This window comes from Giraffa tippelskirchi, chromosome 6 (genome assembly GCF_054371585.1).
Source record: "Giraffa tippelskirchi isolate mGirTip1 chromosome 6, T2T-mGirTip1v1.2.pri, whole genome shotgun sequence".
In the NCBI taxonomy this organism is placed as follows: Eukaryota; Metazoa; Chordata; class Mammalia; order Artiodactyla; family Giraffidae; genus Giraffa; species Giraffa tippelskirchi.
The window spans coordinates 94,325,643-94,350,984 of NC_137280.1; the positions used below are offsets into that span (position 1 = coordinate 94,325,643).

Sequence of the window (25,342 nt, forward strand, 5' to 3'; positions counted from 1 at the left end):
GACAGCACGGCTAGATATTGTGCTTCAGTGGCCGCGTAGGGAATGTGATAGGAGCGGGCGGGCTGTTGCAAGCCTAGAAGGCGCAGAGTTGGTCCTTGAGAACGTCTAGGAAGAAAGAGAACTTTAGTTCCTGATGAAAATTAGTAGAGGCGGGAGGTCAAGTGGAAAGGGATTACGTAACTCAATCCTTGAGATCTCTTACCTCGCCTCCTTGGGCAGAGGGTAAACTGAGGCACGTAGAAAAGGAACTACGAAACCAGACCTGAGATCATTGCTCTCTCCAGCCACTCCATTTCCAGAATGAATGTGGTGCTCCCTAGGTTGCGCTAATACCGGGGCATCCCTGACCCTCCCCCCCAGCTCCGCCCTCAGCCCCCTCCCCCCAAAGCGGGTCGGGGGAAGAGAAGCAAGTTCTGGCGCGGGCGGCGACGGCTAGCAGTCACCGCCTCCTACAAGTGCCGGAGCCCAGCAGGCAGCGCGGAGGCTGCGGTGGCAGTGGCCGCGGAGCTGGCCCTGCGGGGCCCCGGGGGGGGAGGGGGAGCCGTCAAGCCCCCGCTGAGGCCGCCGCTGCCGGGCCTCCCCTCCCCCCCGGGCTGGCGCCATGCGGGGGGGCCCGGGCGATGCCGAGCGGCGTCAGCGCTGGGGTCGCCTCTTCGAAGAGCTGGACAGTAACAAGGATGGTCGCGTGGACATCCGCGAGTTGCGCCAGGGACTGGCCCGGCTGGGCGGGGGCGATCCGGACCGCGGCGCCCAACAGGTACCCCCGCTGGAATACCCCTCCTGGTGCGCGGCGCTGGGCCCAGCTGGCGCCGGGTAATCTGATCCCCTGAATGGAGCACCGGGAGTCGCAAGTGACAGCCTCTGCTGGACTCCAGAACCTGTGCCTAGCTTGAGCGTCCCTGTCTCTTTGCCCGTGCCCGCCCATGTCCGTCCTAACGGGATCGCTCGAGACAGGACCACCGAGGCCCCAAGCCTGCAGTTCAGGCTGCCAAACCCTTCCCCCTCCTCCCTCTGGGTGGAGGATGTCTGCCAGGGAATGGGGCCACGTGCGCTTTTCTGCCCACTGCCCAGGACACACCCTCCTCTGAACTCTGCAAACCCAGAGACATGGCCTGCACCCACCTACAGGAAACATGCCCTCCCCTCCCTCCTACCCAGCTCTGGGCACCCACTACCCTCCTAGGCAGCTGCCCCAGACTCTATGTTTACATTCCCTTCCCTGTCCTTTCTAGGACTTGGCTCAATGCCCCAAGTTGTCCCAGCCAAAGACCCAATCCTATCTGAGGCTGCCCTCAGCTGGGGATGCTCCTATCCAAGCAGGAACTTGACCTCAATCCCTCTACACCTGAACCCCCAGATGCCACTGGACTGTGTCCATAGCACTCTGAGGCCTCCAGTCACCCTCCCACTTTACAGATGGGTAAACAGAGGCCCAGTGGATGCTCAGTGTGGTTGTGTCCTTGCTACCACATTGCCCAGCGCCGTATCCAGCGAGAGCTCTAGAAACTGCCATGCGGACAAGTTCTTTTTTTTTTTTAATAAATTTATTTATTTTAGTCGAGGGCTAATTACTTTACAATATTGTAATAGTTTTTGCCATACATTGACATGAATCAGCCATGGGGGGACAAGTTCTTATAAGAGACAGCTGAAAGGAGAGGCTTGCAGAAACAAGAGCCCAAGTCCACCTACCTACTTCCCAGCTCTGTAACCTTGGACAAGTTACTTGACCTTGATGAGCCTCATTTTGCTCACCAGGAAAGTTGGACAACTGCTGTCCACCTCACAGACCTACCATGGCCTTGGGCATCTTGTTGAGGGAAGAGCTGATGGCAGGGTGATGGGCCCAGCCTCCTGGGACATAAGCTTGTCACGCCCCACATTGTGGGAGCAGTTTACAGGAGCTCCCTCTGACCTTTCTCCCCTGCCAGGGCATCTCCCCTGAGGGTGACACTGACCCAGATGGCGGCCTTGACCTGGAGGAGTTTATCCTCTACCTGCAGGAGCGGGAACAGCGCCTTCTACTTCTGTTCCACAGTCTGGACCGGAATCAGGATGGTAAGGCCCAGGGATGGGGCTGTGGGGACCCTGGAGACCCCAATGGGGTTAGAACTGGCAGTGCCAGGAGGAAGTGGGGAGGGCCGCTTCTTCCTGATGACTCACAGGCTATTTCGGGAGCTCTCCTCACCCTCAGCTAGGTAGTTCGGGGCCCAGCTGGCCTATCCCACCTCCTTCTCCTAATGGGGTAGGACCCTATTATTTATTAGTCATATTATTTGTGGCGCAAAGATTCCCCTCCCCACATTGCTCCTGGATTTCCTGTGAGACAGAGCCACCCCCATCATGTTTTCTGGATGTCCAATATGGCCTCAACTTCCTGTGGCATGGGGACCCCAATAATTACCCCTGGACTTAATCCTTTATTCACCAAATGCAAGTGCCCCCTGATATGACCCAATTCCACCTCTCTGATCCCAGTGGGTCAAGGGCCCCTCTCCCGCAACCCTGCCACACACCTCACCTTGGGTTCCTGCATGCCCTGGTCTTGTTAGACATCCCCAGTCCAAGCTACCCTGGTCCTCTGACTTGGGGTCCCCACCTCGGGCCCCCTCCCCAGGTCAGATTGATGTCTCTGAGATCCAACAGAGTTTCCGAGCCCTGGGCATTTCCATCTCGCTGGAACAGGCAGAGAAAATCCTGCACAGGTGAGTGGCTGGGTCCACAATCCCAGGTAACTCAGATCCCTGAGACCCCTTGGCCACCTCGAGCCTCTGAGCCCTGGACCCAATCCCAGGGAGGGAGTGAAGCTGAGATCTTGGGCCAACTGCTTTCCCTCTCTGAGCCTCAGTGTGCCCCTCTGTAAAATGGGGGGCCGTGCAGTGCCAAGGAGCTCAGTCTCCTCCCCTAACCAACCAGAATCTCCCACCTCCCTCAACTCACCTCCCAGCCCCAGGCACTGATTCTGTCCCACCTGTGCCCCTCCCCCCACCAGCATGGACCGTGATGGCACCATGACTATAGACTGGCAGGAGTGGCGTGACCACTTCCTGTTGCATTCGCTGGAGAACGTGGAAGACGTGCTGTATTTCTGGAAGCATTCCACGGTGAGGTGGGGGTGATGGTCCCAGCCTGGTGGTCGGGACCTCTCTTCCCCAGGGCATAGGGGCAGGGGCTGGATCAGCACTCTAGTGGGAGGAGCCACTGGGAACAGCCTGAGGGTGAGGTTCTGCTCTCCTCTTCCTCCATCTGGGGCTCTGGGGACTGACGGGAGCTGATGGGAGCCCTTCAGACTTAACTGAAGGACCTTGGGAAGGTAGGCAAGAGAGGGCTCACCAGATGGGGCATCTGGTCTCCCACCCTCTACCCATGCAGCTCTCCTGCTGGTTTCTAGTTCTGCCCAATAAAGAATTCTGCTGCTGAAAAGACAAGTTAGGAAGCCACTGTTTTTGGAGGGTCTGATGGGATCCATTGGAAATTGAGGGAAGAAGTGCTCTGGATTGTCATTTCTGGGGTGGCAATCCCTGAGTGATGCTTCTGATAGGATCTGATGGCATCTGGAGGGAATCCATCCTTGGGATCTGCTGAGAATCTCTTGAGAGATCCAGAGATCCCCACCCTGGGAGACCTATGAGGGGCTTGGTTAAGAAGTCCACAAGTGGAGACACTAGAGGGCGGATGATCTCTGTGGGGGAGACCCCTGGGGATCAGGGGAGACCCCAGGAGAGAGCCACTGGGCTCCTGATATGGGAAGCCCCTGGTAGGATCTTGTGTGGCCCTGGAGGAATCTTCTGGAATCTTTATGTGAGAGACCCTTGGGTAGAATCCTGAAGAGGGATTTCATTGGCCCTAGAGGGATCTTTATGGAGCAGAGGCTTGAATAGGAGGCTTGATGGGATCTGGTGGAGGTCCCCAGAAAGGATGTTACCTCTCATGGAGACTGCAGGGCTAGATCGGGTAGGGTTCCGAGAGAGATCTCTTGGATTGGTGGACTCTCTGGGTATCCTGGAATTCATGGGGGAGACGCCCCAGTTTAGAGCAGAGTCATGTCTCCCCAGCCCCAATGGTTCATGACACCCCCAGCCTCTGCATCCCCAGGTCCTGGATATTGGCGAGTGCCTGACCATCCCAGATGAGTTCTCGGAGCAGGAGAAGCTGACTGGCGTGTGGTGGAAGCAGCTGGTGGCAGGCGCAGTGGCGGGTGCCGTGTCCCGGACAGGCACAGCCCCTCTGGACCGCCTCAAGGTCTTCATGCAGGTGGGAGGCCCTGGAGAGACCCACCCCCTCCTTTCCCCCAGGCCTGGACCCCTGGAAGGGACCCCAAAGCCACCTTGTCTGCCCCCACCCAGGTCCATGCCTCCAAGACCAACCGGCTGAACATCCTGGGGGGCCTCCGGAGCATGATCCAAGAGGGGGGCGTGCGCTCCCTGTGGCGTGGTAACGGGATTAACGTGCTCAAGATTGCACCTGAGTCGGCGATCAAGTTCATGGCCTATGAGCAGGTGGGAGCAGGTGTGGGGAAGCATGGACTGCAGACATGGGGTCTGCAGGATTGGCCTGGGGGTGGGGGAATGTCTGCAGGTCCCCGGGAGCGGGCATCTGCTCCCCTACAGGACGCCCCCAGCAGAAGGACAGCAGAGGGGAAGTTCAAGCCCACAGAAGGCCAAGCCCTGAGGTCCGGCCACCTCTGTGTCTCCTTCTCAGATCAAGCGGGCCATCCGGGGGCAACAGGAGACACTGCACGTGCAGGAGCGCTTTGTGGCTGGCTCCCTGGCTGGTGCCACAGCCCAAACCATCATCTACCCCATGGAGGTGAGGAGGAGCCCTGGCAGAGACCTATTGCACTGTGGGTGTCTGCAATCACCATTTCACTCCAGGGTGTGAAGTGGGATGATCCACTTCACACTGATCCACTAAGCATTGGGGGATCACTTTGTCTCTTCCTGATTCAGACTCATTACAGCAATGCTGTTTCTTGTGTAGCTAGTCTGGGTATCACAGTTTGACATGTAACTTCTGGGGACAGTAGTGGTTTGTTGGTTTGTTGTTGTTCAGTCACTCAGCTCAGTTGTACCTGACTCTGCAACCCCGTGGACTGCAGCACACCAGGCTTCCCTGTCCTTCACTATCTTCAGTTTGCTCAAACTCATGTCCATTGAGTCGATGATGCCATCCAACCATCTCATCCTCTAGATGAGAAGGGCCCCCTTCTCCTCCTGCCCTCAGTCATTCCCAGCATCAGGGTCTTTTCCAGTGAGTCAACTCTTCACATCAGGTGGCCAAAGTACTGGAGCTTCAGCATCAGTCCTTCCGATGAATAATCAGGGTTGATTTCCTTCAGGATTGGCTGGTTTGATCAGTGTTGGTTTAACTGTTTAGATAACAGTTGTGGGGCCAGCCATTGACGGATATGCCTCTTCTAAGGATCCTGGTTTCTAGGCTGCTTGTCCCCAAGGGAATCATTTCCAAGTGAAACCGTTTTTGGAGAAATCATTTCAAGTTTCAGGTTGTACCAGGAATCAGTTAGGATGGTGAGTGATAGAAAACTTAAATCACATAAATGAAGTCCAGAGGTGAGCAGTTCAGGGATGGTATAGTGGCTTCAGAGTGTTGGAAAACAAGACTCTATCTTGTTCTCCCACTTCAGCAGGTAGCACCCTCCTTATGGACCAAAATGGCTGCTTGTGCTCCAGTTACAGCATCCACATTCCAGCCAAGAAGGAAAAACAAAGGAAGGAACACCTCCCTGACCTTAAGGATGCTTTCTGACAGCCTTGCATACTTCTTCACCTTCGTTGGCTAGGACTCAGTCACATGGCCACACACCTAGGGAAGCTGTGGAATGTAGTCTAGATTTCTAGAGGCTGTGTGCTTGCTAAAAATAACAGATTCTATTGCTAAGGGAGAAGATAACAAGATATTGGGAGAGAGTTAGCAGTGGGTGCCACATGCGACCCTGATAGATGTAACAGTTTGTCGGTATAGAGTTTGGAGGCAGAAGATAGATTCTAGAGCAAGTGGTTCTTTTAATTCAGTTATTCTCAGGGTGTCCCCACCCAGCTGTCTTCATTCCTGGATGTTGTGATTCCAAAGGCAGCTTTTCCAGGGATAACCGGGTTCTCCCCAGGTGCTGAAGACACGGCTGACCCTTCGCCGGACAGGCCAGTACAAGGGGCTGCTGGACTGTGCGTGGCAGATCCTGGAGAGAGAAGGGCCCCGTGCCTTCTACCGTGGCTACCTGCCCAACGTTCTGGGCATCATCCCCTACGCGGGCATCGATCTGGCCGTCTATGAGGTCTGTGGCACTCCCTTCTCTGGGGTCTGCTCTCCCTGGGGGTCTGACTCAGTTGACCTCCATAGCTATGGGTGGAGAAGCAAAGCACTATGGGCCATGGGATCCTGGGGAACCTTTTCAGGCATTGGACCACCATCTCCTGCCACTCTTCCACTTTCTAACATAAGAACCTTCCATCTGTAGTTTGGTCTTCCCAGGTCTCAGGACATGTGAAAGTTGGGGACCACTCCAGTTCAGAGAATCAAGGGAGCAGGCAAAGATGAGCTTCAAAGATGCCCATCTCCTCCCAAAACGTGGGTCAAACACGCCTCTACCTCCAAGCCACTGTTTTCTTTAAGGCCTGCCCATTTAGGTGTCCATGGTCACTATAAAATCCACACCCCATGGTCAGCATCTTGGGACCTTTATCAGGAGAGGAAGGAGCTGGGAGTTTTTGCTGTTTCTCTTCCAGGGGCCTCATCCATTGCTTTTCCCTTCTCCTGGCAGGATCACCAGGTTCTCCCAGTTAACACAGAAGTCCCCAGGCATCCCTGCCCCAATGTTTGTATCCAGCCCAGCTTCCTGGGTGGGGAACCTGTCCAGTTGCCAATTCAAAAGGTCCCTGGGCTTGGTTGAATGCTTTGCTGTTGCCATCTTGATTTTTTTTTTTCCTTTTTATTTATTTACTTATTTTTGGCTGCACTGGGTCTTCATTGCTGCACTCAGGCCTTCTCTAGTTGTGGCATGCAAGGGCTACTCTATAGTTGCAGTGCACAGGTTTCTCATTGCAGTGGCTTCTCTTGTTGCAGCACATAGGCTCTAGAGTGCATGGGCTTCAAGGATTATGGCACCTGGGCTCTAGATCTCAGGCTCAGTAGTTGTGGCTCACGGGCTTAGTTGCCCTGTGACACGTGGGATCTTCCCGGACCAGGGATCAAACTCATGTCCTTTGCACTGGCAGGTGGGTTCTTAACCTCTGGACCACCAGGAAAGTCCCATCTTAAAATTTTTGGTAATCTTTGAACAGGGGACCTCCCTTATTTTTATTTCGCACTGGGTCCCACAAATGACATAGCTGATCCTGATCTGAGATCCCCCATACATGCCAACCCTACCTGCCCTACCAGCAACCAGCGTCTACATAGCCGAATGAGATAAAGCTTTGTTCATTCATTCATTCATTCATTTGTTGGCTTAGCAACTGTTTCCTAAGCATCCATAAGTGCCTGGCACTGTGCTGGTTGCTGCATTCAAGGTTGTTGTTCAGTTGCCAAATCATGTCTGACTCTCTGTGACCCCATGGACTGCAGCACACCAGGCTTCCCTGTTCTTCACTATCTCCCTGAGTTTGCTCAAACTCACGTCCATTGAGTCAGTGATACCATCCAACCATCTCATCCTCTGTCGCCCCCTTCTCCTCTTGCCCTCCATCTTTCCCAGCATCAGGGTCTTTTCCAGTGAATCAGCTCTTCACATCAGGTGGCCGAAGTATTTGGAGCTTCAGCATCAGTCCTTCCAACGCATGCATTCAAAGAGTACAACATAATTCTTGTCCTCCTGGGACACCCCTCCAGTGAACAAAGAAGGCAGTAAACCAGCAAATAAATAGTTTCAGATCCTGAAAAGTTCTCAGAGACAACAAAGAGAATGTGTAATCGAAAGTAGCTGTGGGCAGGAGGGGGGGCATGTCTGGGAATGCCTCTGAGAGGTGATGTTGGAGTGACGTGTTGAATATACATCAAAAGAGAGTGTGAACAAAGCAGAGGGCACAGCCAATGCCGAGGGCCAGACACAGGAATGAATTTGGTCTCTTGGAAGAGTGAAAGTCTCTCTTTTTTCTATTACAGCTTATTACAAGATATAGAATATAGTTCCCTGTGCTATACAGTAGAATCTTGTTTATTTTATATACTGTAGTTTGTATCTATGGGACTTCCCTGTAGCTCAGATGGTAAAGAATCTGCCTGCAGTGCAAGAGACCTGCATTTGATCCCTGGATCAGGAAGATCTCTTGGAGAAGGAAATGGCAACCCTCTCCAGTATTCTCACCTGGAGAATTCCACAGACAGAGGAGCTTGGTGGGGGTCCATGGGATTACAAAAAGTCAGACATGACTGAGCTACTGACACACACAAACAGTTTGTATCTGCTAATCCCAAACTCCAAATTTATCCCTCCCCCATCATTTTTCCCTTTTGGTAACCGTAAGTGTTTTTTCTGTGTCTGGAGTCTGCTTCTGTTTCATAGATAAGCTCATTTGTATAGTATGTTAGATTCCACATACAAGTGCTATCATATGGTATTTGTCTTTCCCTGTCTGACTTACTTCACTTAGTATGATCATCTCTATGTCCATCCATGTTGCTGGAAATGGCATTATTTCATCCTTTTTTATGGCTGACTTGTAGTCCATTGTATTTAAGTACCACATCTTATATGGTACTTATTTAAGTAAGTACTTATATGGTCAATAGACATTTAAGTTGTTTCCCTGTCTCAACTATTGTGAATAGCGGTGTGTGTATCTTTTCAAATTATAGTTTTGTCCAGATATATGCCCAGGAGTGGGACTGCTGGATCAAATGGCAGCTCTATTTTTAGTTTTTTAAGGAACCTCCATATTGTTTTCCACAGTAGCTGTACCAATTTATATTTCCTCCAAAAGTGTAGGAGGGTTCCCTTTTCTCCACACTCTCTCCAGCATTTATTATTTGTAGACGCTTTAATGATGGCCAATCTGACCAGTGTGAGGTGATACCTCACTGTAGTTTTGATTTACATTTCTCCAATAATTAGCAACATTGAGCATCTTTTCACATTCCTGTGGGCCATCTAAATGTCTTCTTTGGGGAAATGTCTTTTTAGGTCTTCTGCCCATTTTTTGATTAGATTGGTTGGTTGTTTTGCTGTTGAAGAGTGGAAGTCCTAAGTGGCCGGATGGAGCTGACATCAGCAAGAACTCAAAGATCATGAGTTTGGGTTTCTCGCAAAGGTGATAGGAAGCCATTAAGACTCCTGAGCAGAAATAAGACACAACCTTATTTCATTCATTCTTCACCCTAAAAGGGATTTCAGAGGTCTAAGTAGTTTGAGAAGCCCTGTGCCCTCTTGATATTTCAAGATCTTAATTAGTCTCTTAAAGACTCTGAGAAGACCTGCAGAAACATGATTTACTCTTTTTTAAGCGCAGTGTTGGCCATACTTATCCAGGTGTCAAAACCTCTTTTTAACAAAACTGCTCTTAAAAACTCATTAAATACCTAATTTGCTAATGCAGCTCTAGCCCCAAAGTCAGTATAGTAAACACTTCTCATTTGCCCCATCCATGCCCAGACCAGACATCACCAGTCCATTACCACACTTCCCACAGTTCTGGGAAGCCATTAGCAATGGATTAAGATTGACTCAGGAAATGCAACCTATGAGCCTTTCCAGTCCCAAGGTCAGAAAAAAGATCCTGGACTTACAGAGGCCTCACAGAAGCCTCACAGAAGGCTTCAGAAGGGATTGGCCAAGAGCATAGCTCTGGACTTGGGGGTGACTCTGAATGCTGATTGTCACCTTTATCTTGTGGCTCTGGGCAAGTAACTTCCCTTGAGCCTCAGTTTCTCATCAGTGAAATGGGGATAGTAATTGTTATTTAGTCGTATCAGTCTTGTCTGACTCTTTGCAACTCTACAGACTGTAGCCCGCCAGGTTCTCTGTCCATGGAATTTTCCAGGCAAGAATACTGGAGTGGATTGCCATTTCCTTTTCCAGGGGATCTTCCCAACCCAGGGATCGAACCCACATTTCCTGATTGGCAGGGGGATTCTTTACTGAGCCACCAGAGAAACCCATACTGCTACTGCTGCTAAGTCGCTTCAGTTGTGTCCGACTCTGTGCGACCCCATAGATGGCAGCCTACCAGGCTCCTCCGTCCCTGGGATTCTCCAGGCAAGAACACTAGAGTGGGTTGCCATTTCCTTCTCCAGTGCATGAAAGTGAAAAGTGAAAGTGAAGTCGCTCAGTCCTGTCTGACTCTTCGCGACCCCATGGACTGCAGCCTACCAGGCTCCTCCATCCATGGGATTTTCCATAAAATAGGTCTAATTGGGCTAAAATCAAGGTGTCGGCAAGGCTTCTTTCCTTTAGGAGGTTCTAGGAGAGAATCTGTTTTCTTACCTTTTCCAGTTTCTGGTGGCCCACGTTCATTGGCTCATGGCCCCTTCTCCATCTTTAAGGTCAGCAACATGGCATCTTCCCCCACCTCAAGTCTCTCTCTCATGTCTGTTTCTGTCATCACATCTCCTTCTCTGACTTTTAGAAGGAGATGTGTGATGACATCTCAAGTCACTTGAAAGCTCTAGGATAATCTCCCACCTCCAGATCTTTAACTTAATCCTATTTGCAAAGTCCCTTTTGTCAAGGAAGGTATCCTATTCACAGATTCCAGGGATTAGGGCAGGAACAATAGGGGGGCATTATTCCACATACCAGAGAGGGTCTGTGTGAGTGTGCACAGTTGCATCTGACTCTTTTTAACCCCATGGACTGGAGCCCACCAGGCTCCTCTGTCCATGGGATTTTCCAGGCAAGTACTGGAATGGGTAGCCATTCCCTTCTCCAGGGAATCTTCCCCACCCAGGGATCAAACTCAGGTCTCCCATATTGCAGGCAGATCCTTTACCATCTGAGCCATCATGGAAGCCCAGAAAGAGTCTAGGTGAGGTGTTTTGTTTGTTTGTTTTTTGGCCCCACAGTGCAGCAGGCATGTGGGATCTTAGTTCCCCCACTAGGGATGGAATCCAGGCCCCCTACATTAGAAGTGCTCAGTCTTAACCACCGGACCACCAGGGAAGTCCCCTTTAGGTGAGGTCTAAGCAAGAGCCTGCTTGGCTAAGACCAACTGTCACAGGATACAGAAGCCAGCCAGCAGGGTCTTGGTGTCATCTAGCTCCAACCCACCCTCCTCCCTTCTCCACCCCTCCCAGACCCTGAAGAACCGGTGGCTCCAGCAGTATAGCCATGACTCGGCTGACCCGGGCATCCTTGTCCTCCTGGCCTGTGGCACCATCTCCAGCACGTGTGGCCAGATAGCCAGCTACCCACTGGCCCTGGTCCGGACTCGCATGCAGGCCCAAGGTGAGGCCTGGGTGGGATGAGGAAACAGGGAAGGTCTCACTACTCGGGCCCATCTCTTCATCCCCCGGCTCCTCCTCCTGAGAAGGCAGAGTCCCAGGCTGAGATCCTCCTGGAATTTGGATTGGCCTTGACTCAAGTCCTGACTTTTCTCTGGGCCTCAGTTTACCCTTTTGTGACACTGGAATGGGAGCTCTTTATCCTAAGCAGGAGAACAGAGACAGTACTGGATGAGCATCCCAGCAATCTCAGCTGGGAGGCGAGCTTTCTGGGCTGGTTCTTTGAGTTCTAATTTGCAAGGCTGGGTTATAGCCAGGCCAGGGAGCAACAGGGCCAGGCTACAGGCTACAGTCGTTCTATTGTGTTTCTCTGGATTGTTTTTTTGAGGTTATTTTTCTTTTTTCTCCCCACTACTATCCCTCAATCTTTTTTTTTTTTTTTGAGAATTTCTACGAGGATTTTAGCACTTGTGTGTTGGGATTTTTGCCGGGGGCTATCTGTGCATAACACATATGTAGTCTCCCAACCCTCAAAGGGCTTCCAGGCTGGAGAAGAAGGTGCTGAATAAATCATCCCAAAATTAAGTATGGATTTAGGGTTGAATGAAGTGGAGGGGAAAAAGCCAGACTCAGACTTGGGGCACCAAGGAGGGCTCCCCTGAAGAGCTGGTTTGGGATGGAAGATGGAAGGATGAGTCAGAGTTTAGCTAAGAGAAGAGGGAAGGGATGGAGCCCCAGGAAGAGGACATTTCTGTGTCTTCTCCCACCTCCCCCCTTCACACGTACCTGCTCTGCTTCTCATCATCCCCAAATGTGGGCCCTCTAGATTGGGGTGAAAAGTTGAGCAGCCAAGTCCAAGGCCAGTAGAAGCCCCAACTTGGAGTGGTAGGTTCCACTGTTAGTCCCTCTTGCTGCAGTGACCACCTGGCCCAGCTCTGGTGGGGGTGGTGGGGAAAGAGGGGGAAGTGAGAGGGGGACCTCTGGCCTTACCTGACCTCCCCACCCCTCCCCAGCCTCCACTGAGGGAGCCCCCCAGCTCTCCATGCTGGGTCTCCTCCGTCACATCCTATCCCAGGAGGGCATGCGGGGCCTCTACCGGGGCATTGCCCCCAACTTCATGAAGGTTATCCCTGCTGTGAGCATCTCCTATGTGGTCTACGAGAACATGAAGCAGGCCCTGGGGGTCACGTCCAGGTGAGGGACCCAGAACCCAACCCCCCTCCCCCAGATCCCTCACCTCAATCATGATGTCCCCCCATACCTGGGCCACTGGAGACTGAAGAGACAGCCAGTGGATCCCAGGTCCTCCCCCCACCCTACCATTCAAACCACAGGATCCTCGTACTTCATCCACTGGGTCCTGCATCCTCACACTCCAGCCACTGGATCCCACGTTTCCCTGTCCCCTCACCCACGTACTGAGTGCTGGACCTCCGTGTCTTAACCACTGGATCCCCCACAAGCCAGCTAATGGATCCTGACACCCCAACCACAGCAGCATCTACCCAGTATCTAACTACCCCCCCACCAGCTGCCTCAGGCACCGGATCCAGTGTCCTCAGGCAGTGCTGGATCCTAGATCCCCAGCCCTAAACTGGCAGATCCTAGATCCTCTGCTTCAAGTCCTGGGTCTCCAAGCTCAACCACTGGATTCTGGATCTCAAGAAACCTCAGCCACGGTATCCTGACAATGCGAGGCCTAGATCCTGGGACCCCATCCACTGGATCATGAATCCCCTCCCTCCGACCGCTGGATTCCTGAATCCCTTTACCTCAACACAGGGTCCCAGATCCTGCTGCTTCAACTCCCTGATCCCCACATTTCAAGCATCATTCCCTCGACACCCCCAACCACGGACCCCAGATTCCCAAGCCCTGACCTGCCAGATCCTCACTCCTCAAACCACAATCTCGAGAGCCCGATGGCAGAGGAGTGGTTCCAGGCGACTACACCTGTAGGACCCCAGATCCCTGCACCACAGGCACTGGACGTTAAAACTTCACCCATAAGAGGCAGACCCTACCACCTCTAGGCACTGAATGCCAATCCCTTAACCCCTGATCTCTGACCTGAACCCTCCTAGGCACTGGGCCTTGAAAGCACAGAGCCCCCAGCTAGCTCCCACTAGGCCAGTCAGCACCCTGGATGCCACACGCCCCTGTTCCAGACACACACCAGAGACCTTCCCCCATGGCACAAACCTCACATTCTATGGAGGCTGCAGGAAGCCCAGGTCCCAGCCTCCCAGCTTGAAAACCCACAGGATGTGCCCACTGTCCTGACACACCTGATGCTGGCAAGGGAAGGAGACATCCCTCCCAGGCCCTACACAGACACTGGACCCCACTCCCCAGCTCCCCAGCATGGACACCCCACTAGGCCTGGGGCAGGGTCAGGGTCGGGGTGGGGGGAATGGCCCGCTCAAATGCTCCTCCAGCACTCTGCTGGTCTCACACCCTCTTCCCACCTATAGGCTGATCACAATCCCCAGAGCCTGGCTCCTTCTCTCTTAGGGCTGGCAAGCAGGCAATCTGAAGCTGGGAACACCTGAAGGGGACCCCACATGCACACACACCCCAGCACTGCCAGCCCCTCCCTAGGCTTCAGAGTTGGAAGCCAGGAGCAACAAACCAAGAATGTAAAACAAAGCTCCAACCCCCTAACCCCCCAAATTCACTCCAGGTCTATTTTTCTACCAGAGAGGAGTTGACAACTCACCCCCCCCACTTACCCCAGCCCCCCTGTACATTCTGCACTTTATATTTGGATGCTGAGCTTAGCATCATTGGGGAACCCCCTCTCTCCATTCCTTCCAAGTCCTTGGGGAACCCCATTCAAGGACTGTGAAAGAGGAACTGGGATGTTTAGGGGTGGGACGACCCCCTCCCCCAATGCTTCCACCTCCTCCACCTACACTACACCCCACCTCCCTGCCTGTGCCCTGCCTGTGCGTGTTATTTCGAAGGAAAAGAACAAAGGAATACATTTTCTAAGCTCTTTCATTGTGGTTTTTACTGAAAGGGGGTAGGTGGATGTGGGAGCACCTCTAACTACTCACAAGGAGGACACACAGGTTGTCACCATCATTCACGGTTCCAGGAGACCAGGAAATGACTCCATGAGCCTCAGTTTCCACATCTGTACAGTGGGTGCAGGGGCAAGTCCACATTCAAGAGTCCTCCTAATTTGTCCTGTACGTTTTTCTAATTACACAAGTGTGTTCTTTTCCTTGGGCTGCTGTAAAAAAGTTATCAAAAACAAGGGGCTTAAAACAACAAGAAAATTAAATATTTTTCTATTGTGGTAAAATACACGTTACATAAAATTTACCCTTTTAACCAATTTTAAGTGTACGGTTCTATGACATTAAGTACATTATATTGTCATGCAATCATCCCCACCATCCATCTCCAAGACTTTCTCATCTTCCCAAACTGAAACTCTGTCCCCATTAAACACTCACTCCCCATCCCCTCCCCCAGCCCCTGGGCCCACCATCTACTTCCTGTCTCTGGATTTGACTCCTCCGGGACCTCCTAGAACTGGAATCATGCAATTATTTGCCCTTTTCTCTCTGGTTTATTTCACTGGGCATCATGTCCTTAAGGTTCATCCATGTTGTAGCAGGTGTTAGACTCTCTGTCCTTCTTAAGGCTGAGTAATATTCTATTTTAGGACTTCCCTAGTGGCTCAGCGGTAAAGAATCCACCTGCCAATGTAGGAGACGCAGGTTCGATCCCTGGGTCGGGAAGATCCCCTGAAGAAGGAAATGGCAACCCACTCCAGTATTCTTGCCTGGGAAATCCCACGGACAGAGGAGCCTGGCTGGCTATAGTCCATGGGGTCACAAAAGTGTGGGCCACGACTTAGCGACTAAACAATGACAACAGTAAGGGTGGTCGAGGAGAAGGTAATGTTCGAATAAAGAGTTTTAAATGGTGAGGGAAGGAGCCGTGGGGATGCCTAGGGAAACAGCATCCCAGGAAGAGGGTACAGCAGGAGCAAAGGTCCCCAGGCAGCATCATGCCTGGTGTGTTGGAGGAACAGCGAGGAGGCCTGTTTCCAGCAAACTGAGCAAGTGGGAGAGAGGGAGGAGGGGAGGGCTGAGAGGGGATGGGGCATGTAGAGCAGGACTTTGTGGGCTGCGAGGACTTGGGTGGGTAGGTGGAAGCCCTGGAGGGCTGTGCGCAGAAGAGGAGTGGGCCCTGACTCAGATACTCATGGGCGCCCTCTGGTGGCTGCTGTGGGGAAGACAGACTTTAAACCTTTAGGTCTGGAGCTGGGGGAACAGGGGTGGAGGCCACTGCACTGGTCCGGGTAAGTGACAATGGGCTGGACCAAGGTGGTAGCCATGTACATGATAAGAAGCAGCCAGATTCTCGATATACTTTGAAGATTAAGCCCACAGGATGTAGTGACAGACTGCGCAAGAGAGAAAAGGAGGAAACATCAGGAGTTTTGATAAGACAATTTGGACAATGGAGATGCTCCCAACAAAGACTCTCACTGGATCCTATTGACAACGCTGTGTGGTAGAGTCAATCATGACTTCCAATCTCCAGATGGGGAAACTGAAGCTCAGAGAAGTAAAGCAGATACTCCAAGGTCACACAGCAAGAAGAGTCTGAGATGGAATCCAAACTCCGGGGCCATCTGACTCCAAACCTATGCCCGTGTCACTTCAGGGACTGACGGTGTGTCTCTCTCTTAGAACTCTAAAGACTTCCCCTTCTCCCCCCGACGTCCATCTCCTGTTGACATGACAATGAAAGGCAGTGTGTCAGTTTCCTGTGGCTGCTATAACAAAGGACCACGAACTCCACGAACTTAGTGGCTTAAAACAACACATTGTTGTGGAGGTCAGAAGCCTGACATGGAGCTCACTGAGTTAAAATTAAGCTGTCAGCAAGGCTGGCCCTTCTGGAAGCTCCAGGGGAGAATCTGCTAACTGGACTTCTCTAGCTTCTAAAAAGGCCACCTGCATTCCATGGCTTGTGGCTTCCTTCTTCCATCCTCAAAGTCAGCAACAGCCTGTGGAGTCTTTCTCACCTCCAATCCCTCTAACACTGACTCTTCTGTCTCCCTTTTCCCTGTTGAAGAACTTGTGAGATTACATTGAGCCCCTGTGGTGAATCCAGAGTCATTTTTCCATCTCCCCATCAGCTGATTAACAACCTGAATTCTATCTGCAAATTTAATCCACTCCCTCTCCCTTATATTGCCACATAACATAACACGTTTGTGGGTTTAGAGCGATTGATTGGGATCTGGACCTCTGGTGGGGGTGGGGAGGAGACACTCACTCTGTCTGCCATATACAGCGAAGTCACAAAGACCACTGTGACCTCATCATCCCCTGGGACCCAAATTTACAAAGCACCCCTCCCACACAGTTGCTGGATGGGCCAACCTCTGGCCAGAGTTGAACCTGAGTGTCCTGACCCTCCAGCTATGATGGGAGCCCAACCTGAGCAAGCTCAGAAGCCCAGCTCAAGGGTCCAGACCCTGTTTAGGAGGGTCAAGGCCTTCTTCACCAAAACCAGTCCCTCACCCTCACCCCCAACCCCCTCCCGGAACCTGGGCTGTACCCACGTGTATGGGTACGTGTTTGGGCACCTGGGGGAAAGAGAACCAGAGCATCCCCCATCGCAGCAGGTGAGCTTGGGAACCACAGGCCCTGAAGAACCTGCAGCTGGAACTGCAGAGGGAGAAGGTCACCCTGCTGGCCCGTTCTGTATGCCCTACTCCTCTCCAGGCCGGCCTGGGTGGAATGCCACCTGGAAGCTGTGGGGACCAGGGCAAGCCTTCGACTGGAGCTGAGGGGGAGGGGAGGTTCTAGAGATGTGTCAGGAAAAGGACCTCCAGCCTGGATGAGTGTGGGTGGGAGCTGGGTCTGTCCTGCAGGTGCTGGACACAGGGGAGCAGCTGATGGTCCCCGTGGATGTCCTGGAAGTGGATAATGAGGGAGCCTTGTGGAAGTTCCTCCTCTCAGGAGCCATGGCTGGGGCAGTGTCTCGCACTGGCACGGCCCCTCTGGACCGTGCCAAAGTGTACATGCAGGTGTGTGGGGACCATGACGCTGGGGCCATTGGGGTGGGAATGGATGGAAGTGGAGTTGATGGAGTTCAGGGAGGGGGTGAGTATGTAAATTGGAAAGAGGGACAAGGGTGGGGTTGGGAGTGGAGTTGTAGTTAGAAGTGGGCAGGACTTCCCTGGCAGTCTGACAGTGGTTAGGACTCCGTGCTCCCACTGCAGGAAGCATGGGTTTGATCCCTGGACAGGGCTTCCCAGGTAGTGATAGTGGTAAAGAACCCACCTGCCAATGCAGGAGACCTAAGAGACGTGGGTTCAATCCCTGGGTTGGGAAGATCTCCTGGAGAAGGAAATGGCAACCTCCTTCAGTATTCTTGCCTGGAGAATCCCATGGACAGCTGGCGGGCTATAATCCATAGGGTTGCACAGAGCTGGACACGACTGAAGAGACTTAGCAGGGAACGAAGGTCCTACATACCAAAAAAAAAAGATGGGGGCTGAATGGAGATGAGGTGAAGGGCTCCTCAGAGGGCTGACAGGGGCTCCATATTTCCAGGTCTACTCCTCCAAGAAGCATTTCATGAATCTGCTGGGAGGTCTCCGGAGCCTGATCCAGGAAGGGGGCATCCGTTCACTCTGGAGGGGCAATGGTATCAATGTGCTCAAGATTGCCCCGGAGTACGCCATCAAGTTCTCTGTCTTCGAACAGGTGGGGGTGGGGGAGCGGATGGTCTGCTTTCCCCAGCCCCACCCTCAAGCCATCACCTCTCCGGTACCCACGACCCTCTAAAGCCCAGATTTTTATCCAAAACATACTTAAAAATTTTTTAATGTATTTATTTTTGGCTGTGCTGGGTCTTCGTTGCTGTGGATGGGCTTTCTCTAGCAGCGGCGAGTGGAGGCTCCTCTTTGCTTTCTCTAGTTGTGGTGTGCAGACTGCTCATTTCGGTGGCTTTTCTTGTTGCAGAGTAAGGGCTCTAGGGCTCTAGGGCTCTTGTTGCAGAGTAAGCCCCATCTAGGGCATGGGGGTTCCGCAGTTGTGGCTCCCAGGCTCCCGAGCACAGGCTCAGTTGTGGCGCCTCGGCTTAGTTGCCCCGAGGCATGTGGGATCTTCCCGCATCAGGGATCAAACCCATGTCTCCTGAATTGGCAGGCAGATTCTTTACCACTGAGCCACCAGAGAAGCCCCCAAGACATATTATCATCCTCCAGGTCCCACACCTCTTCCCCTGGGTGAGTTTCAGGAAGGAAAGGAGGCTAGTTCTCACATTCCTCTCTCCCATTCCAGTGTAAAAACTACTTCTGCGGAGTGCACGAGTCCCCACCCTTTCAGGAACGTCTCCTTGCTGGCTCTCTGGCTGTGGCCACTTCCCAGACGCTTATCAACCCCATGGAGGTAAGAATATCTGCCCCATAGAAGATGAAACAAGATGATTGGATGGCAGCTGCTATGGCTTCCTTCTTCCCTGCCCCCTCCTCCTCTTTATGTAAGACACATATCAAAGTTGTATTTCAGATGGCTTACCCAGTCATCTCAACACTATTTACTGAATGGGTCCTCTCCTCTCCATCACCAATGACCCAAGATGCCACCACTATAATTTACTAAATTCCTATATGCACGCATGCTCAGTTGCTTCAGTCATGTCTGACTCCTTGCGACCCCAAGAACTGTAGCCTGCCAGGCTCCTCTGTCCGTGGGGATTCTCCAGGCAAGAATACTTGGCGGGGGTAGATCCCCCTCCAAGGGTTCTTCCCAACCCAGGGATTGAACCTGCAGCTCCTGCACTGCAGGCAGATTCTTTGCTGCTGAGCCACTGGGGAAGCCCCAAATTCCTATATAGGTTGGCATGTTTGTTTTGGTGGGGTTCATTTGTTCTGTTTTGTTGCCATATCACCTGACACACAGGATCTTTAGTTCCCCCACCAGAGATGGAACCTGTGCCCCCTGCAGTGCAAGCTAGACCACTGGACCACCAGGGAAGCCCCTGGGTTTATTTCTGACCTTTCTCTTCTTGGGTTCAATCCCTAGGTCGGGAAGATCCCCTGGAGAAGGGAATGGCAACCCACTCCAGCATTCTTGCCTGGAGAATCCCCATGGACAGAGAAGCCTGGTGGGCTACAGCCCATGTGGTCGCAAAGAGTTGGACATTACTGAGCAACTAACACTTTCACTTTTTCTCTTCTTGTCACTTGGGTTCTCTTCATGCACTTCTAATTTTTTTTTTAATTTTAAATGATCTTCTAATTTTTTTTAATGAGTAGACTTTATTTGGTAGCACAGTTTTAGGTTTACAGAAAAATTAGGTAAAAAGGACAAGAGCATTCCCATATATATCTTGGCTCACATATGAAGTTTCCGCTATCATTAACAACTTGAATTTGGGTGGTACATTGGTTACAATTGATGAGCCAATATTGATACATTTTTATTAACTAAAGCCCATGGTTGACATCAGGGTTCATTCTTGGTGTTGTAACTTGCTATGGGTTTTGACAAATGTATGACACATAGCCACCATAATAGCGTCATGCAGAAAAATTCCATTGCCCTAATAAGTCCTAAGGAGATCAGTCCTGGATGTTCATTGGAAGGACTGATGTTGAAGCTGAAACTCCAATACTTTGGCCACCTGATGCAAAGAGCTGACTCATTGGAAAAGACCCTGATGCTGGGAAAGATTGAGGGAAGGAGGAGAAGGGGATAACAGAGGATGAGATGGCTGGGTGGCATCACCGACTCAATGGACATGGGTTTGGGTGGACTTAGGGAGTTAGTGATAGACAGGGAGGCCTGGTGTGCTGCGGTTCATGGGGTCGCAAAGAGTCAGACATGACTGAGCGACTAACATTTTCATTTTCACTTTCTATACAATATTGGGTCTACATATCCAAGAATACATCCATTTGGTCAAGTCTCCTTTTTCGTCCCCCCAACGATCTTTTAAAGCTTTCTTCATATAATTCTTGCCCTTGTCTGGTTGAGTTTCTTTGTGTTTTTGTTTTTGAAATATAGTTCATTTTACAGTGTTAATTTCTCCTGTATGGCATGGTGATTCAGTCATACATATACAATCTTTAATAAATACATTAAAGAAAAAAAAATCTTTTACATTAGGGTTTATTACAGGATATTGAATATACTTCCCTGTGCTATACAGTAGAACCTTCTTTACCATTCTATATATAATAGTTTGCATCTGTGAAGTGTTTTTGTTACATAACAAATTACCACACTCGAGAGCTTTTAAAATGATATAGATTCATTATCTCATTGTTTCCGTGGGTCATGTCTGGGCACTGGCTAGTTGGGTCCTCAGTTCAGGATTTGATCAGGTGGAAATCAATGTGTCAGTCGGTTGGGCTACCAATGAACCCATCTGAGGCTTGGGCATCCTCTGCCAAACTCCCTGGTTGTTACCAGGATTCAGTTTCTTATGGTTGTAGGACTGAGAGTCCTCAACTCCCGGAGGCTACCCACTGTTCCCTGCCCTGTGGTCCTCTCCATAACAGTTTGTTTGAGACCAACCCTAGGGAACTCCTTGATGGTCTAATGGTTAGGATTCAACACTTTTTTCACTGCTATGGGCCTGAGTTCAGTCTCTGGTTGGGGAACTAAGATCCTGTGAGCCGAGAAGCGTGGCCAAGATATAAAAGACCAATCCAAGAGTGTTTCTGGTCCTTCAATCTCTTCTTTGGACTCTTTCAAAGGGGCTCACCTGGTTGAGTCAGGCCCACCCAGGATGATTCCTCTTGATTAACTTAAATCAACTGGTGACACAGGAAGCTCAGCTCTGTGATGACCGAGATGGGTGGGATCCAAGAGAGAGGGAATATATGTACACATAAAGCTGATTCACTTCATTGTACAGCAGAAACTAAGGCAACATTGTAAAGCAATTATATGCCAATAAAAAAAATCTAAAAACTAAATAAAGTTAACTGGTTAGGGGCTTTACTACACCTGCAAAATCCCTCTGCCTTTGTCCTTTGTGTACCCTGATCCAGGAGAGTCACAGTCCATCATGCTCACAGGTGTAGACCATTTTCAAGGGCAAAGGGAGGCCATTAAACAGAGCATGTGTATAACGGGGACGGGAACCAGAGGACCACCTTAGAATTTTGCCTACCACACACAGTGTGCTGTCTTTTGCACAACTGTTGAGTTGCCAACATTTTGATGTTGGGGCATTTCATAAAAACTCCACTTTCTGGTTTCTCTGGGAAAACTGGCAGATCTGCCTACCTGGGGTCCAGGTAGGGAGAGTTTGGTTGGGTTAGGGCTGCTGCAGACCCCACCCAGCTCACATCACTTCTCTCATCCTTTTTTTTTTTTTAGTTTTATTTATTTTCTTCGCTGTATCTCACATCAAGCAGGATCTTAGTTCCCCGTGCGTGCATGTTAAGTCGCTTCAGTTGTGTCTGACTCTATGCGACCCCATGGATTGTAGTCCACCAGGCTCCTCTGTCCATGGGATTCTCCAGGCAAGAATACTGAAGCAGGTTGCCATTTCCTTCTCCAGGGAATCTTCCTGACCCAGGAATTGAACCTGCATCTCTTATGTCTCCTGTGTTGGCAGCCGGGTTCTTTACCACTAGCACCACCTGGGAAGCCCCCTTAGTTCCCCAACCAGGAATCAAACCTGTGCCCCCTGCAGCGGAAGCATGGAGTCTTAATCACTGAACTGCCGAGGAAGTCCCTCCCTCACCCCTTGGGTTGAGAGCACTTACAGGCCGAGGCAGCTGGGTTTGAAACCCAGCTGTGTGCATTCTTGAGCAGTTGCCTCCTGTGTTGGGGGGGGGTGTCATTGAGGCGATTAGCTCAAATAAGCCGCCTTACTCCTCATCCTCCCCAGGTGCTGAAGACGCGGCTGACCCTGCGCCGGACCGGCCAGTACAAGGGGCTGCTGGACTGCGCCAGGCAGATCCTGGAGCAGGAGGGCACCCGCGCCCTTTACCGCGGGTACCTCCCCAACATGCTCGGCATCATCCCGTATGCCTGCACCGACCTGGCCGTCTATGAGGTGCGGGTCCTGCAGAGGGGTGGCAGGGACGGCATGAACCCAGGCCCATGGAGAGCTTCCTCCTGGTCTTCTTCTCTCCTAGATGCTCAAGTGTCTCTGGCTGAAGTCAGGCAGGGACATGAAGGACCCTAGTGGCCTGGTCAGTCTGTCGTCTGTGACACTGTCCACCACCTGTGGACAGATGGCCAGTTACCCGCTGACTTTGGTGCGCACCAGGATGCAAGCCCAAGGTCAGCCAGGCCCTTTTGGCAACCTCGCATACCACCACCCCTTGCCTCTACTCTGTGAACTTTCTCATCACCCCCCCAACACACACAAACTGACTCCCAGACTCTCCATATCTGATGCTGGTCATCTCTGCTGACCCCCGAACCCACCCAAACTTACACTCACCCCCAAACCTGATCCCAGTCCCTTCAATTAACCCTACATATCACTAAAATGAACACCCAGCTCCCAGAGGACTCCCACAAACCTCCTTGAATGTGACTCAGGCCCCCATACTGACATCAAGACATATAGTCCCCAAATGACCCCCCCAACTTGTCCAAATCAGACTCAGGCCTCATCTGGCTCCAAAAGGCAAATGGTTCCTAAATTTGCAAAAACTGACACTTAGACATTCCCAAATTCATAACCACCTCCCCCAATATCCTGGGAACTCCCCAAATGTGCCTCCCGCAAATGGGCTCTCAAACCCCTAAACAAACCCTCAAATACCCAAACAGGTTCTTAGCTTACCACCTTGATCTTGAAAATGTCCCCAAACTACCCCTTAGCACACTGCAAAGCTCTAGCAGATCTTTGTTGTTGTTTAGTCACTAAGTTGTGTCTGACTCTTTGTGACCCCATGGACTGCAGTCTGCCAGGCTTCCCTGTCCTTCACTATCTCCTGGAGTTTGCTCAAACTCGTGTCTATTAAGTCGGCGATGCCATCCAACCATCTCAGCCTCTGTTGCCTCCTTCTCCTCCCGCCCTCATCTTTCCTAGCATCAGGGTCTTTTCCAACGAGTTGGTCAAAGTACCGGAGCTTCAGCTTTACCATCAGTCCTTCCAATGAATATTCAAGTTGCAATGTTTTCTAAGACGTTCCCTAAAACAAATCCTGAAAATTCCTCACTCTCCGTAAACTGACCAACTTCCTCTAAAAGGCTTCCAAGCTTCTTTTCAGCCAACACCCCAGACCCTCTGCTCCTGGCTTCAGTCCCCACCTCCCAACATTCCAGCTCCCCACTCCCCACCCCTGCCCCTTGATGCCAAGTCATCTCTGGCCCAGGCCCTGAGCTTGCCTCTGTCCCCACAGACACTGTGGAGGGTTCAAACCCCACCATGTGTGGAGTCTTCCGGAGGATCCTGGCCCAGCAGGGCTGGCCAGGGCTGTACCGAGGCATGACTCCCACATTACTGAAGGTGTTGCCTGCAGGCGGCATCAGCTACGTGGTGTATGAAGCCATGAAGAAGACCCTGGGAGTATAAGCAATGAACTAGGCGACATACCCTGGGCAGAAATAGATGGGAAGATCCAGTGTCCCCTGGCCCCAAAAGGCCTTCCAGGCTCGGGACCGAGGGCAGATTTGTCAGGAGAAGCAGGCTGGTTGCCTGGGTCAGAAGATTCCTGGTGCCTACTCCCATGGGTGCAGCCTGGGATTAGTCTGGCCTCCAGTTTGGCTTGCTGTGACTTGTCCTGGTTCCAGAGCAAAAGGGTGAACGTGGAGACAATGAGGAATAAACAGATGGTTTCTGCTGGCCATGTTTGGAATACCTGAGTTCAGGAGGGCAGCTGGGGATCTGGATACCTGGGTCCTGTGGGGGGCGGGGGGGGCGGGGGGGGAGTACCTTGGGCCTCTTAGTCTTGAACAGGAATTGGAAGCCAGATGCCTGGGTCCAGAAGATAAACTGTGAGCCTAGATCAGAGCTTGGAGCTCGGATCCAAGGACCTTATGTGAAGCTGGTGTAGGGTGTCGAATTAAGAGTCTAGGATCCCTCGGTCCTGGGAGGAAATCTAGACCCTTGAGTTAGTAGGAGAGCTGGTTCCATGAGTTCTGAAAGAGAAGTAAGGACTCTAGATCCCTGGATGGAAAAAGCAGAGGGTATGAGAGGATCCCTGAGTTTCCTCTTGCTTTGGGGCCACCCTACTCCCGGAAGCACCGGTCTCCAAGGCCTCAAGCAGGCCACGTGCCTGGCTTACCCGGCCGGCCTCCGGGGACTCTAACCCAGACGTCATGCCTGAATTCCTGCAGCCGGTGGCCAATGCCCACGTCGGCTGCCATTCAATCCGGTTCCGGCTAATCCCCTCCCGGCGTCTGGTGGCTGGCTCCGCCCCAATGCAGCGGCGCTTCCACTACCTCCCACCAAAACGGGGCACCTCCATTTCCTTCATTGTCATTTGCCTCGGGTGAGGTCAGTCACCTACACCCGCCCCCGCCACTCAGCCATTGGCTTAGAAGACGGGACTAGAAAAGGATTCTGCTAAACGCTAAAGTAACTCGGTCCAAACGCAAGCGCATCACACCGACCTCGCCACAGATTGGCTTAAATTAATTGCCAATCTCTGTAAAGACCGCCTTCCGTGTGTACCCATTGGCTTGCGTACACGACGATCTCACTGGACGCCCACCCAGCCCGTTCAAAGAAGTCTTTCGCCAGACTCCTCCTTCCTGTTCGCTTGACTCTTCGGAGCCGTCAATCCGGTTCAGAAGCCGCCCCGCGATTCTGGAACTCCCGCTTCATTGGGCCTTCGGCCTCCTCCGGTCGCCTCAATTTGCCCGCCCAAAGCCGTCAGCCCGCAGCCCATTGCCTCACAGAGCTGTCGATCTCGCGGTACTTCCCGCCCACTGCCTCTCGCGGCACTCCGATTGGCCGTTCGCCTCCAGATCCTGTGATTGGTGTCCCG

General features: G+C 51.9%; 2 protein-coding genes and 2 long non-coding RNA genes across 11 annotated transcripts; 2 read left to right on the forward strand and 2 right to left on the reverse strand.

Annotated features, from left to right (window-relative positions):
• The first annotated feature begins 460 nt into the window (after positions 1-460).
• SLC25A23 (solute carrier family 25 member 23) lies at positions 461-14,389 on the forward strand. 3 transcript variants are annotated; one of them, XM_081499366.1, is made up of 11 exons: positions 461-757; positions 1,932-2,058; positions 2,618-2,705; positions 2,993-3,104; positions 4,096-4,254; positions 4,347-4,499; positions 4,702-4,809; positions 6,125-6,292; positions 11,245-11,395; positions 12,405-12,585; positions 12,726-14,389. In XM_081499366.1, the coding sequence occupies exons 1-11, from the start codon at positions 602-604 to the stop codon at positions 12,811-12,813; spliced, it is 1,491 nt and encodes a 496-aa protein (XP_081355492.1). In that variant the 5' UTR covers positions 461-601; the 3' UTR covers positions 12,814-14,389. The 3 variants fall into 3 exon arrangements, with proteins under 3 accessions (XP_081355492.1, XP_081355491.1, XP_081355493.1); XM_081499365.1 differs by having other exon boundaries at positions 12,923-14,389; XM_081499367.1 differs by lacking the exon at positions 6,125-6,292.
• On the reverse strand, positions 14,378-16,702 carry LOC145509880 (uncharacterized). The gene is made up of 2 exons (XR_014056518.1): positions 16,371-16,702; positions 14,378-14,629 (listed from the first exon to the last, which is right to left on the reverse strand). It is a non-coding gene; the product is annotated as an uncharacterized LOC145509880 (long non-coding RNA).
• SLC25A41 (solute carrier family 25 member 41) lies at positions 15,312-24,197 on the forward strand. 6 transcript variants are annotated; one of them, XM_081499373.1, is made up of 8 exons: positions 15,326-15,422; positions 15,955-16,086; positions 17,297-17,452; positions 17,982-18,134; positions 18,714-18,821; positions 22,282-22,449; positions 22,532-22,679; positions 23,753-24,197. In XM_081499373.1, the coding sequence occupies exons 2-8, from the start codon at positions 16,060-16,062 to the stop codon at positions 23,923-23,925; spliced, it is 933 nt and encodes a 310-aa protein (XP_081355499.1). In that variant the 5' UTR covers positions 15,326-15,422; positions 15,955-16,059; the 3' UTR covers positions 23,926-24,197. The 6 variants fall into 6 exon arrangements, with proteins under 6 accessions (XP_081355502.1, XP_081355499.1, XP_081355500.1 ...); XM_081499374.1 differs by having other exon boundaries at positions 15,351-15,466; XM_081499375.1 differs by lacking the exon at positions 15,326-15,422 and adding an exon at positions 15,480-15,709.
• Positions 20,533-24,842, reverse strand: LOC145509879 (uncharacterized). Its single transcript, XR_014056517.1, has 4 exons — positions 24,638-24,842; positions 24,286-24,491; positions 23,947-24,133; positions 20,533-22,620 (listed from the first exon to the last, which is right to left on the reverse strand). It is a non-coding gene; the product is annotated as an uncharacterized LOC145509879 (long non-coding RNA).
• Between the last annotated feature and the right edge of the window lie 500 nt (positions 24,843-25,342).

Excerpts from the sequence above, each read along its gene's own strand:
- SLC25A23 (XM_081499365.1), top strand. The coding sequence starts at position 602 with ATGCGGGGGGGCCCGGGCGATGCCGAGCGGCGTCAGCGCTGGGGTCGC. Across the intron at positions 6,293-11,244 it reads TCGATCTGGCCGTCTATGAG|ACCCTGAAGAACCGGTGGCT; the intron begins GTCTGTGGCACT and ends CACCCCTCCCAG. Across the intron at positions 11,396-12,404 it reads GACTCGCATGCAGGCCCAAG|CCTCCACTGAGGGAGCCCCC; the intron begins GTGAGGCCTGGG and ends ACCCCTCCCCAG.
- SLC25A41 (XM_081499371.1), top strand. The coding sequence starts at position 16,793 with ATGGGCCAACCTCTGGCCAGAGTTGAACCTGAGTGTCCTGACCCTCCA. Across the intron at positions 17,048-17,296 it reads AGCATCCCCCATCGCAGCAG|GTGCTGGACACAGGGGAGCA; the intron begins GTGAGCTTGGGA and ends TCTGTCCTGCAG. Across the intron at positions 22,450-22,531 it reads CCGACCTGGCCGTCTATGAG|ATGCTCAAGTGTCTCTGGCT; the intron begins GTGCGGGTCCTG and ends CTTCTCTCCTAG.